At 47.5% G+C, this 13793-nt stretch overlaps 1 protein-coding gene across 2 annotated transcripts in view; it reads left to right on the top strand.

Annotated features, from left to right (window-relative positions):
* Positions 1-13515, top strand: part of TTYH3 (tweety family member 3) — an 80578-nt gene extending 67063 nt beyond the window's left edge. Inside the window, exons 14-15 of one of the 2 annotated variants that reach the window (XM_029576547.1) lie at positions 740-841; positions 6367-13515. In XM_029576547.1, the coding sequence (XP_029432407.1) occupies positions 740-820 (81 nt within the window). In that variant the 3' untranslated portion in view covers positions 821-841; positions 6367-13515. The remainder of the gene's footprint in view (positions 1-739; positions 842-6366) is intronic. The other variant, XM_029576548.1, reaches the window with a different exon arrangement.
* The last annotated feature ends 278 nt before the right edge of the window (positions 13516-13793 follow it).

Below are 13793 nucleotides of genomic sequence, written 5' to 3' on the forward strand. Positions count from 1 at the left end.
ATTAGGGAGATCCTGAAAAGCCCGGAGTTGCCGCATCCCTCCTGTAAACTGTATAAAGGGAAATCCTTATCCAGCTAGAGGATCCTGGGGAAGCTTTCGGGATGGGCACAACCATTTAAAAGCTCCGAGCTGAGTAGCAAGTGAAGAAAACGCCTCCTTTTATTATGTAGAGAGACAGAGGCCCCTGTGGGACCGAGGAAAGATCACATGAATGTCCCTTGATATATACAGCGAGGCTGGTCACCTGCTTGTTCTTTTAATATAATGTTATGCACATGCTGACCAGGGCTTTATCTTGTCTGCATGGAGTCGGGGCAAGGTGTACCGCTCCTCTTCAGCTATACTTTAGAAGACCCGTGATGGAGAAATTTAAACTCGCACGGTATTCAGACAGTAGTTCTGGTCTACATTCAGCTGAGGTCAGGGGGGGCGAGCCCGTGCATGGGGAGGACCACTGTCTGTGCATCATGCTATCGCCTAAATACTGTGGCAAGAAATTTCAAAAGCCATCTCCTCCCATCCCAGGTCGTTTGTCCTTTTTTTTTTCTTTTCCCTCAGTCATGCCTTTCCCCATCTCTTCCGGTTCCTGCCCAAGGACAGGCTCTCACTCACTGGCACACGGATGTGCTTTCACCAGTGTGTGTGTGTGTGTCACTTGCTTTCACTGTGTGTGTTTTTATTTTTTTCATGCACGTTGAGGCTCCACTTCTCTTTTTCTCTCTCTCCTGCATCATCGCAGCTGTATTTGGCTGCCTTGGACAGTAGCAGCCATACAAGCTGGCACTTTAAGCCCTTGGACAATGCAAGGACGTTCTGGTAGCAGCGCCCGCTAATGGAACAGGTACTGAAACAAGGTCCTCTCCTCCTCCTCCTCCCTGCACAACCCCCCCCCCCCCCCCTCCCCACCCCTCCATCCCTGCACTGTTTTCCCCCAGGCCAATGCCTTATTTCTCACATTAACCCCTCCCTTCCCACTGAGGCTGGAAAGAAATCGGACCGCCCTACCCTGCTGAACACTGTGAACATCGCTTGTGACACAGGAAGGGGGTTAGTCTGCCTGACGAAGGCTGTTCTTAAAGGGACAGTGCTTATCCTGCTTTGTACATCATCCTTAGCGCTAGAGCACGAGCTTTACGGCCATCCCGCCAGCAGAGATGCGCAGAATATGAAGGATAAAAAAAAAAACCCAATTCAGGTTTAGGAATCTCACCACAGTTCCTGTTTTGTAGTGTGCACTTGGATGGAAAAGTGGAAGGGTTTTCAAGATGGTTCCAGTCAACGAAAGACTGAGATATTCCCCGAACCTAACACCTTCCCTCCCCTCCTCACCCCGGCCACATCTGATCTTCAGGGAAGTGCGGCGTGGTGCACATCTTGGGATCAGCATGGGAGGGAAATCACTGAATGATTTCCCTCCCATGCTGATCCTGGCCAGCCAGCACTAGATAAAGACCTACGTTTTACATTCAGTGAAAGCCGGCTCATCTTTACGGGAGGAGGATTAGCGTTCCAGTACTGGAAGTGAAAGGGAAGAGAAGCGTGTTCCTGGAGGTTTTCCTCTCCGTGGAGGGCAGCGAGCGTGACAAGTCTGCTGGAGGTGGCCTTAGGCGATTGGTTCCAGCCTGAGGAGCAGAGAAATCCATTCTGAAACGAAGGCTGACGTGTTGTCCTCTGTCCGAGCAAGTTTGGTATCTCTGGGCATCTGGTACTAATAATCATGTTCTGTGCCATCTATTCATACGCTGGCATGTGTTAAATGCCAAAAGAATCCTGGCGGTGGGCATTCGTAAAATCTTTACAGAAATGCGCTGCCTGGCTGAGCCACCTGCAGCTTATTGCCTAGTCAAGGAGGTTAATCAAGTGAAACCAGGTATCCCAAGCTTAAAAAAGGATCCAGGGGCGATCCGGGTAACTATAGACCAGTGAGCCTGACTTCAGTGCCAGGAAAAATAGTGGAAAGTGTTCTAAACATCAAAATCGTAGAGCATATAGAAAGACATGATTTAATGGAACACAGTCAACATGGATTTACCCAAGGGAGGTCTTGCCTAACAAACCTGCTTCATTTTTTTGAAGTTGTTAATAAACATGTGGATAAAGGTGAACCGGTAGATGTAGTGTATTTGGATTTTCAGAAGGCATTTGACAAAGTCCCTCATGAGAGGCTTCTACGAAAACTAAAAAGTCATGGGATAGGAGGTGATGTCCTTTCGTGGATTGCAAACTGGCTAAAAGACAGGAAACAGAAAGTAGGATTAAATGGTCAATTTTCTCAGTGGAAAAGGGTAAACAGTGGAGTGCCTCAGGGATCTGTACTTGGACCGGTGCTTTTCAATATATTTATAAATGATCTGGAAAGGAATCTGACGGGTGAGGTTATCAAATTTGCGGATGATACAAAATTATTCAGAGTAGTTTAATCACAAGCAGACTGTGATACATTACAGGAGGACCTTGCAAGACTGGAAGATTGGGCATCCAAATGGCAGATGAAATTTAATGTGGACAAGTGCAAGGTGTTGCATATAGGGAAAAATAACCCTTGCTGTCGTTACACGATGTTAGGTTCCATATTTGGAGCTACCACCCAGGAAAAAGATCTAGGCATCATAGAGGATAATACTTTAAAATTGTCTGCTCAGTGTGCTGCAGCAGTCAAAAAAGCAAACAATGTTAGGAATTATTAGGAAGGGAATGTTAATAAAATGGGAAATGTAATAATGCCTCTATATCGCTCCATGGTGAGACCACACCTTGAATATTGTGTACAATTCTGGTCGCTGCATCTCAAAAAAGATATAGTTGCGATGGAGAAGGTACAGAGAAGGGCAACCAAAATGATAAAGGGGATGAAACAGCTCCCCTATGAGGAAAGGCTGAAGAGGTTAGGGCTGTTCAGCTTGGAGAAGAGACGGCTGAGGGAGGATATGATAGAGGTCTTTAAGATCATGAGAGGTCTTGAACGAGTAGATGTGAATCAGTTATTTACACTTTCGAATAATAGAAGGACTAGGGGGCATTCCATGAAGTTAGCAAGTAGCACATTTAAGACTAATCTGAGAAAATTATTTTTCACTTAACGCACAATAAAGCTCTGGAATTTGTTGCCGGAGGATGTGGTTAGTGTAGTTAGTGTAGCTGGGTTCAAAAAAGGTTTGGATAAGTTCTTGGAGGAGAAGTCCATTAACGGCTATTAATCAAGTTTACTTAGGGAATAGCCACTGCTATTAATTGCATCAGTAGCATGGGTTCTTCTTAGTGTTTGGGTAATTGCCAGGTTCTTATGGCCTGGATTGGCCACTGTTGGAAACAGGATGCTGGGCTTGATGGACCCTTGGTCTGACCCAGCATGGCAATTTCTTATGTTCTTAAGCCAGCAAACAGGTAACACCGGAGTAGAGCCTTTATGCAGCACGATAGAAGAGGTTTTTTTTTTTTTATGGGTTAATCTCATCCCATCCTGCAGCGTTACCAAACTCGGCAACATTTCCTTGCAGAGCTGGTAATTTCTAGTCCTTGCCTGGGGTCGCTCCAGTTTCGCAGTGACGGGTTCAAAAGTGGCCCCTAATAGATCTTGGCATTGGTGACTTATGAAGAGGCAAATAATGAGCCTAGAAGAGCTAATCCTTTTCTGGTGCAGCCCAGCCGAATAACAGTTTGTACAGACCTCGGTTCCTGACTTCTGACACAATCCGTTGGAATCTCCTGGTTTGTCAGCTGTTGACTACGCTCCGTTGCACAGCTTAAGATAGGGGCTGCATGGTGCAATCTGTTTTCATTTCCCAAAGACAAAACTGAAGGCAATTATTCTTTCCAACACATGCAGGCTACTAGCTATGCAGAAACAGAAATGGTTACAGTATTCAGAACCGCAGCTCTTGACAGTCAAGTTGGTTACTGCTGCTCTGCAGTCTGCACGGAGATTCATAGATTTAAGCTGTGCCCCCCTTCCCCCATCACGTCTCCCGTGTACCTTCACTTACTGGAGCTGTCCATGCATTCACCACCTTCCAGCCTTTCCTCTGGAAACTGTTCACTGTCATCACCTCATCTGATTGTGCTCTTGCCATATCTTGCTGCTACTTTGTTCTGCTTTTGGGGTTGCTTAAGCATCGGGGAAGCTTGCTGGAACCCAGGGCCATCCAGCTCCGTGCATGAAATGAAGTATCCGCTTGCTTGTTGCATGGGGACTAGCATGCTTTGCGAAACAGCTGCAGCTCTCTGTTGTCTTTTTGAAAGTTGCCTGCAAGAGACTTCCTCAAAGTCCAGCCTTTGGGCATAAGCCTCTGGTGCTGCTCGTGTCTCAACTTCCTTCCCTCCTACAGGTGTTTTGTGTTGACCTCCATCTTAAAAAAAAAAAAATAGCTCTTGACTGGATTTCCTGCCATTTCTCCTCTCACTTTTCCTGTAGGTCTGAAGTCTGTAATTTTTTTTGGTTTTCCTTTGGTAACGTTTGGATATTGAAGCCAAGTTTAAAAAAAAAAAAAAAAAGCAGCACGTTGAACATTTAAAAAAAAAAAAAAAAGTGACATTTTATAGCTCTGAGTAGATCCTTGTTTTATGGAAGGTTTGGGGGGATGCAGGAACTTCATCCTCCTTCCTTCCTCATCCATTACCAGGAAGGAGCAGCTGCGATGTTACTAGGATCGCAGCAGTCAAGTATCCGTGCCGTGGTCGTTCCAGCGCTGGTTTTTAGAAGGGCTGCTTTCCCTGTCAGTACTGTGAGGAGCCTTTCCACCCAGAAATGCCCTATAACCGGCTGTACAAGTAATTTCCTCAATTCTAAATGTTTGTCTGTGTGGTTTTCACAAAGCTCCAAATGTTAGATTTGAAAGGCTTTCCCTATGAATATTCACTGTCGTTCTCCATCTGTTTCTCTGCTCCTTTCCCTGTAGAGAAAACTTGATAAGTCTCAAGAAGAATTATACAACAGTGAGTTTTCCTTCCAACTGGCAAGTTAGATAATCACACTAAACCAAGAAATGTTTAAAAGTAAAACTCTTCCTGAATTATTAAAATGAATCAGAAACCCCAATAAGACTTATTTTTATATCTGGAAAGGGGTCAGATGGAATCATTCTTACAGATAAGTCATTGAGCTATATGTCCTAGTGACTTTTTCCCTAGCGTATAGCCAGATGGACTCGGGACCCATGGGTTTATGCTCCCCTGCCAGCAGATGGCGACGGAGTCAGGTTTCAAAGCTGCCGTCACCCTACATACACTCTTGCAGTGACCTCAGCCCTTCAGTATCTCTCCGTCTCCTAGCAGATGTGGATTGTGTCTCCTGTCGGGAACACAGCAGCCTTTGTGTCCTTCTGCTGGTGCAAGCCTGCACTTTTGCCCTGACGACAAGAGCTGATCGCGAATATCCTCGGTGCCGAGGGACCAGTTTGCAGCTGAGCTTGTAATATGTTGGTTTAGATCTTTGTGTGTGTTAATGAATAATGTATCCAGTGTGTTTTAATTGCTGTGCTGATGTATCACTTTTTCAGTATGGATAGTCTGAAATTCCCCTGTATTTTACCGAATCACCTGTAGGGCTTCCCAGTACCTTTTTTAAAAGAGCCTTGAAAATAAGGCAGTGCAAGTTTCCCTCCGCCTTCCTCACGCCCGTCGCCCCGGACTGTGAAACCGACGTGACTCTAGGGCGCGGGATTAGAAAGTGAATCCCAGACTCCAGGACTGCGAAGGTATCTGCCGCCTCCTTCCCCGACTCGTACGAAGTTCACATCCAACCTCCTTATTGGTACAGTCAGTTTCCACCAGTCCCAGCACCGGAGCGCCTGCTTCTCCCTTTTTATTTTTTTTATTATAACCGCCACATGCTTGCACCTACAGCTGTTTCATTATGAAGTGGAGATCATGAAAAACTTCTAATTTTGGTCAATATTCTTTCAGGTTTGCTTTTCAGCTGTTTGTTTTTACTGTTGTTTTTTTTTTGGGGGGGGAGGGGTTGGGGGTTTGGATTTTTTGTCTTGAACCCTAAAAGACCAATCCTTCCCTTAAGTCCTAACTGACACCAGCAAAAAAACGGCCCCGCTCCCTTTGTTGCCCGTGCCTCTGCTCCGTTCTTGACGCACACGTTACACGCACACGTTACACGCACCAGAAATCATGTGGTCTTCACGGCAGAACTGTTTGGACGGTTGAAATCGCCGCACCCTTCTGCAAAGCGAGCTGCTTCGAAAGTTGCAGTAACTTTTCTTTCTCGCCTTAGCATGAGAGAGAGAGAGAGAGCGGAGGTCATCGACTCCCCCCTTTTTAATCACGGGCCAGCCACGACGCTCCGTATCTTTGAATGACTGCCAGGCCTCCTGACTCTTTTGATTTTTTTTTTTCATTTGTCCTTTTGTCTTCCTGCAGTACACCTCCAGCATGAGAGCTAAATACCTCGCCACCAACCGACCCGACGCCGGCAACGTGCACTAAACAAAATGGCATGCCGGTGACCCAACCAAGAAAAGACTGTGCCAATCTGCTGAAACCCTGCGCTGTCGTGTTTTGACCAAGCCTGGCTTTGTGTTCCTGATTCCGCTCTCTTCCCGCACCTTTGCACGCCAGGACGCAGAGTGACCGGCAAGCAGGAATCCTTGTTGGCAAAGGGGAGAAGGGAGCCTGTGACAGGTCATCTGATGAAATTGGGCTGATCAAAGTGGCATCTCCTGCAATTTTTTTTTTCCCCTGTCTACAAGTGAAATGGTAAATTATTTGCAGTGTGTTGTAGAGTTTTTTGGTTTGTTTTTTTAATTTTTGTGTGCCTGTAGTCCCCATTTCCCCCCTCCCCCGGCAGATGGGTCGGAGACGTCGTGGCGATACCCTAGCCCAGATCTGGTTTTGCTTTCTGCATATTCTTTCAGCTGCTTCAGTTGTTTGGCAGGACGCATGAACTGTACGGTGAAGCACCAGTACTTGAAGTAAAGCTGCCGTTTTTTGCTCATGCAGCTGGAGCGCGCTGGAGCGCAGACCCTCTTCCCTGCTCCCCACGTCTCCAGGAGCCTCCCTGCTGCCGTTCCTGGACGGGAGAACTTTTGACGTGGATGCGGGTTCAGAGAACCGCCATAGACTCTACTGACTTAAGGGATGCATGCAAGAGCATCGTCAATGCAAGTCGAGATACGAAAAGTCTTGAGGGAGATTCGGCAGAGTGGGAAGGGAATTGGCTAAATTCAATCCATGGTTGAAATGCATTGCTGCAAGGGAAATTTTGTGTGTGGGGGGGGAGAAAGACAGTAGAAACATTGTACCAATTTTGGCTGGAAAATAAGGGGACAGTTGGCAAATTCTGTGCTTGACTTAACAATCTTTATGTTGACGCAGCAGTTTCCGCTTATGCATCATTTGGACCTGGCCTTTTCTGGAACTGATAGCTTGAGCTTTCTTTATGAACTCGTAGCACGGCCGTGGCAGCTGCCGTCTGTGGCAAAGGCCACAGGCCTGAGCTCCCTCTGGCCCCAGGCCTGCTCAGTGGGTGCCGCTGTTGGGTCATGGCTGGGATTGCTTCTCCTGGGGGCCGTGAGCCTCCCCCCCCCCCGTCCCAGCCCTGGCCTGTGCGAAAAGCAAAGGCTCGAGAATCCGATCCCGGCTCTCGTGGAGCAGCTTGCAGCATTGTCACAAGCCGTTGGACTGGCCCCTGGTTTAATAGTCCTTTTACCGTTCTAAATTTACTTATTTTACTCCCAGTCCCCCGCAGATTAAGCCATTGTGCATCTCCTTCCCACTGACCCAGCTTTATTGGGGAAGACCAACGTTTAATAAAAGGGATTCTGTCTGCTACTACAGCAGAGAGCATGGGACAGAAACCAGCTTGGTTGCTGCCAAATTCCTTCTGTCTGATGTTCATTTTTGCTCGGAGTCAGTTTTGCGGGGGTACAGAAGAATCTGGGGTCTTGGCTTTCACATTGAGCGATCTTGGCCTGGGCAATGTGCGTATCCTGACAGGGTCAGGCCCGGGTAAAAGTGATCATTCACTTCCGTTTCCAAGCTTGGTGGACTTTCCTCTTGCCACTGGTGTTCCTTATGTCTCGTTTTATTTTTAATTAAAAACATAATAGGTCATAAAATAAAAGAATCTCTCCAATTTAAAACAGAAGCCCTAGCTTAAAACCATTTGTAGATTATTCAGCTGGCAGTTAAAATGTACAAATATTGGTAAGGTGCCTGTTTCTCATTCGGACTTTTATTTATTTCAAGTGTTTGAAAGTTCCTGTTATTTAGTGCACGTCCGTTTTGCAACGAGTCTTCTTTCGAAGCACAACTTGCTGCAGAAGAACCGTGCACTTGAGGGAGAGGATTTTTTTTTTTTTTTTTTTACTTTAAAAGCAAACGGATGCGGCCACAATAAAATGTGCGCGCACAAAAGCGAAAAAAATTGCAAGACCTGGAATACGGTAGAACAGACCATGCCAAAGGGGGAAGCCAAGACAGTGGCCGGCTGATGAGGTTTCCAGTCCGTACCGCTGCTGTTAATGCAAGCCCGTCGTGGGTTCTGACGGGGGGGGGGGGGGGGCCATGACCCCTCATCTAATTCTTGTGGGACCTCACGCCCCAGGCTCCGAGCGCTGAACGTGGGCGTAGAGGCCCGGGTCACGTGGCTGCAAGCTGTGGAGATTTGCCCAAAAGCCCCCAGGCTTCAATGGGAGGTGGTTCTTCTTAGCACTGTGTACGCTTCACGGTGCTGTGCAAAAGGTTAACTACTGCCACCCTGGTGACCCTCATGCCAGCCTCCTTATTAAACCCCTGGCCTGATTGGTGATTCAGGGTAGGTTGTAGGTGGCACCATCTTTGGGTACCGGCCAGATCACTTATAACTAGCGCTGGGCACATTGACCCAACCTTTTTCAGAGCCAGCTGCAGCCCACCAAGGGGGGGGGTGTCTACGTGTGCCAGTAAAAATCATTAGGGAGGTCTCCCCATTTTGCCGGGTCAGAACGCTCGCGAGACGTTAGGCTGATGCCACAGTTGAGGAGGAGTCCTGTAGCCTGGTCTCTTTCCGGCTTAGACGTTTGGGTTGGCGGTAAAGGCTCCCAGCAGGGAAGGCTTTATCTGGTAGAATTCGCCTGAGCTCGCCAGTGACGCTCTCTCTCTCTCACTTTTGTCACCACCTCCCTGCAACATTTTGCATGTTCCGGGTCTGATTAATGGGGGGGGGCGCTGTAACATTTTGCCTCCCAGAATCCGAGTCTTCCTCTGCCCCACTGAAATGCCCCCTTCCATTTCCTAACCACTGAAGTCCAGTGGCCGGGTCCTTGAACTTCTCTGTCCACGTTCTGGACGAAGGGGGGGCTGGGAGTCCTGCCCCCACCGGTCAGCTGGTGGGCGTGAGAAGAGGGCGCGTGTCACGCCAGTTTTCCTGGGAAAGCTTATATTTCTGTCGTCTCTCGGAGAAAAAAAAACCGAAAAACCATGCACACGCCGTATTTTAGAGCGACTTTGATGGCTCTGAATCCTAGGTCAAGAGTGTCCCATTCCCGTGCTCCGTGTTTTAGCATTTCAGGAGCCCATTAGTGCTGGCGAGCTCCACGTCCAGTCGGCCTGCATTCTCCTGCCATTCGTTTATTTAGATTTTGGTTCGCTCGCTGCAAGTGGCGGGGGCATTTTGAAGGTACCCGCGGGAGCGTGCGCGTCGATTTTTTTTTTTCCTCCCCCCAAAGGCAGCAGGGGTTTCAGGCCCCCGCGTGCGTTTGCGGGCGCTAAGTGCGCAGGGTGAAGAACGCACGGGGGATCTGAGATGCCCGCGCACAATTCTCCCGGCCCACCCTAACTCTGCTCCCAAAGCTGCCACTTTTCCCCACATGCGGCGCGGAGGGGACAAGTTTTAAAGGTTTTTTTAAAATATGGGTAAACTATTAACCTAGGGAAACGCCATCGAAGGTCGCTGCTAGAAAGACTGGGGGTTATGGTAGCAAGAAGCATTGGTGTTCTTATCGGGGGGGGTTAATATGAACTGCCCGGGGTTACTGTAGGCACTTGAGTAATACAAGTTTGGCAAAACCAATGTTTTGGCAAAGTTTCAGCAAAAATGGCTTTGCCAGGATTTTTCTCTAAAAAAAAAAAATCAGCAACCGCCAAAATGCTCAGCGGCCGGACGAGCACCTGGTGTCAGCCGAAACGAGTAATTTATTCATCACCGCTGCGTCTGCATTACTGTCCCATGCTCCAGAAAAGGGTCCAGAATAAAGTCTTGTCTGGTATTCCTGCTTGCATTAAAGTCCGGGGCATTGCATCTCCTATAGGAGTAGGAAGATCAAGAGCATTTCTGGCAAAAGCTGCTTACAAATTTAATGCATGTTTTTTTTTTTCCCCTCCGAACGGTGCATTGAGTTTTGCCACTGGTTGCTTGGAGCGGGACGGCATAGAATGGGTGGTGGTGCCTCTGCTGCTGACGGCGTGACCAAAGCTACACTTTAATCTTCTTCCTTTGCTTTTCATCTGCCCCCAGAGTTTTAGATCTGAAGTTCTCCTCGCCCCCCCCAGAATGTGCTCTAGTTCCTTGTTAAAGAGAAAAGGTTTTAAGCTACAGTCTATAGCAGAGAATACTGTCCTATTTTAATTAACATGTGTGCTTTGTGTTTTTTTTTTTTTAAAGAAATGTTTTCTGTATTCAAACCTATTTAAATGTCTTTGCTGTATGAGCCTTTATACCCCTTGATTTGAGTCCCTCCCATCGGAATTTAGTTTGAGGGATGCTCCTTGTGTTTAGCAAACATGTGCTGTCTAAAGCCATTCCATTGGTCAGCAACTATCAGGGGTATGCACAGTAAATGTATGTATTAATTTTTAAAAACGAGTGAAAGAAAAAAAAAATCATGAACGTCAGAAAACGTTGCCTGCTGGTCTCAGCACTTGCTTATACCTCTGGCCAAGCTGGACCCTGCCGAGTCACTTGAAACCGAATTGCATCAGGAGTGATCAGGCACTTCTCTGCACAGGATGCAGGAATCTGTGGCGCTACTTTTAAATTATTTATTGTACATTTTTTTTTTACGGTCCTGACAAGACAATTGTATATTCTTCGATGCGCGATCCGCTGTGAAACCAGTGATGTGTGTGTGGAGTGCTAATGGGCTGATTTATCTGATTACTGTAACTGTCAGTCGTCCTGCAGCGTCCAGGTGAAAGGACTCTGCTGAACTGCACTGTGCACACTTGTCTTGCTGAAAAACCCATAAGGCTTCACGAGGACTAAAGAGATCCTCACATCAGTGCTGGACACAACTCCAAACCAGAGAGGCAGAAACTCGCCCGACTTTTTTTCTAACTGCATCGGTTTTTAAACGGCCAAGAGCAGCACCTGGCGTTGCGTTGCCTGTTGCCCCAGACCTTGCAGACAGGAGTTCCGTCTCGGAAGAAGAGGATCAGAAAAACATAATTCTTTTGGGGTTGTTTTAAGTCGCCCGTTAGCCACGTAAAATAACCATATGAGACATCAACCCGATGCCATCTCACTGGAAAGCGAACCGTCTTCTCTGTTGACTTGCAAAAGAAAAGGCGTAAGCGAGCCAACCGTAGACGCGGCGGGAAGAAAGCGGCGTGAGGGCCACTGCAGTAAATCTGCCCCTCGCGTCGTTTTGAGGAGCACAAACCTAGGTGTTGGCTTGCTGGGTTTGTTCTGGTTTTTTTTTTTTTTTGGTCCTGTTGCGGAATTCTTTTTGTTCGTTGTGGGCCTTAACGAGAGCCGTTCAAGAGCTTAACCTCTCCACAATGTGAAATGTACATAGCATGTTGTCCTCAAGGCTGCTTTGCAATTACAGAAGGAAAAATCTGCCCGAGATGTGGCGACTCGGGAATAGATAACTGCAGTATTTGTGATCCTGTTTGTACTATTAGTCATCGAGTCAGAAGGGCTTAAATAGACGACTCTGCATTTCGAGCGGGATATTTCCACGGTGTCCGTCGGGAGATAAAGCCTGAAAGCGTCGGGGGCCACCTGCCGCGGGTCTTTAACGATAGAACCGGCTCTTGGTTTCCAGACAGCCCGCACCAGACGGAGGTGGTGTTCAGTGAACTGCCCCGACTCTCACTTTTCGGGACAGAAGAATCTGAAGTAACTCCTGAGCAAGGCCTGCGCTCATCCGTCCCATAAAGCAGCATGCGACCGATCTTCAGGGGCAGTGCCGTTGCATGACACGCCTGCTGACTAAGTGACAATTTGAAATCCACCTCTTTTTTTAATGGGGGTTATGTTTTGTTACTTTATTTTTCTCCACCGCAGATTACACGGCGCAGCTCCGTTAGCACTCTAACCCCCCTTGCCAGCACCTCCAGGGCGTCGTTGTGTTTTGTGCCGTCACGCGTGCAGGCGGCGGTGGCTGCAGCTCCGTGCTTGGCATCTGTCACAAAGTCTGACGGTATAAGAGCACGTCTGTAATTTTTACCCCCTGCAGTCTCTTCAGCTCCCCAGATCCTGTGTGATGGGCTGAAGGCTCGATGAACGAGGATTTGACCCCTGAATCTAAAACGGAAGACAGCTCTTGGTACCAGGGGCAGTGAGTGGCATTGGAAATGCCTGAATGCTGAGCAGTGCTCTTATCGCTTGACTAAACAGTCTGGCATTTCCAGCATGTAGCACACCCCCCCCCCCCCCCCCCCCCAAATCCCATCCTGGAGCAGGTGTAAGCGTGCAGGGAGCCCTGTATTGTCGTCATATGTGGGGAAGGGGAGACGGCAAATCTGTCTTGGCATTTCTAAGTGCTGCACCGTGATGGCCATTGTTTGCCGATGAAGATCGCGTGGCCCATCCAGTCTGCTCAGCTCCCCCCCCCCCCCCCCCCCCCCCCCGGTACTATTCTATGGTTTCTGGGTGCCCTTTGCCCTGAATACCCGCTGTACCTGTCAATACACCCGCTGTACCTGTCAATACACCCGCTGTACCTGTCAAGACACCCGCCACAGGTTTGTCTGCTACCACCCCTGCTGATGAAGTATTGACGCTATCGCCTCTCAATAAAAACGAATATTTTTTTTTCTGAGCCCTCCGCCCTTCCAACTCTGGATCTGTGCTTCAGCTGCTTTTTTTGTTTTTGTTTAAAATGCTGACCTCTTGTACTTTTATTGCTAGCTTGGTTTGTCAGTCTGTCATCTCTCCACGGAGGCCTTGTGTCACCGACCCTGCACCGTTTCAGTAGCCGCCTTCTTGAACGGCTTCCGTCCTCTCAATGTCCCGACTTAAGTGTGTGGCCTGCAGAACTGGACACAGGAACTCGAGGTGCTATGTTCCCCTCCCCCGTGCCACATGGACCCCACTATGCAATTCCAGACTCCTCGGCTCTGGTTCTGAAGCGGAGGACCAGCCCTGCTCAGTTGCCAGTTGGTCCATCGGACTTCTGGTTTTCCCTGTGAGCAGGTGGGGGTCGGAGCTTTTGCACATGGGCGTAAGAGTAATCCTTGTTCTTAGGGGAATCCTTCTGTCCACCTCGTTTGCACGGAAATTGACTGGTAAAAAAAAAACATGCCATTACCCTTTTTGTAATTAATTGTTTTTATGCTTGACTTTGTTTTTAACCATAATGGTTGTATACCATACCACTTTCTATACATATATAAGATATATATAAATATCTAATTTTTTTTTTTTTTTAAAGGTTGGACCAGTTATAGTAGTAAATGTTTTTAAATTGTAAGGGTTAAGCTGAGGTATGAGCCCATATTTTTATTTGTTTATTTTAATTGTTTTACTGACTTATTTTTTACTGTAATTCATTTTCCAAAATGAGAAAAAAAAAAAATTCGTACATGTAATTTTTGTGGTTTCTATTCCGCTTGGGTTAAATGTTTTAAAATAAACAAAAGAA

Source organism: Rhinatrema bivittatum, chromosome 14 (assembly GCF_901001135.1).
Source record: "Rhinatrema bivittatum chromosome 14, aRhiBiv1.1, whole genome shotgun sequence".
Taxonomy (NCBI): domain Eukaryota; kingdom Metazoa; phylum Chordata; class Amphibia; order Gymnophiona; family Rhinatrematidae; genus Rhinatrema; species Rhinatrema bivittatum.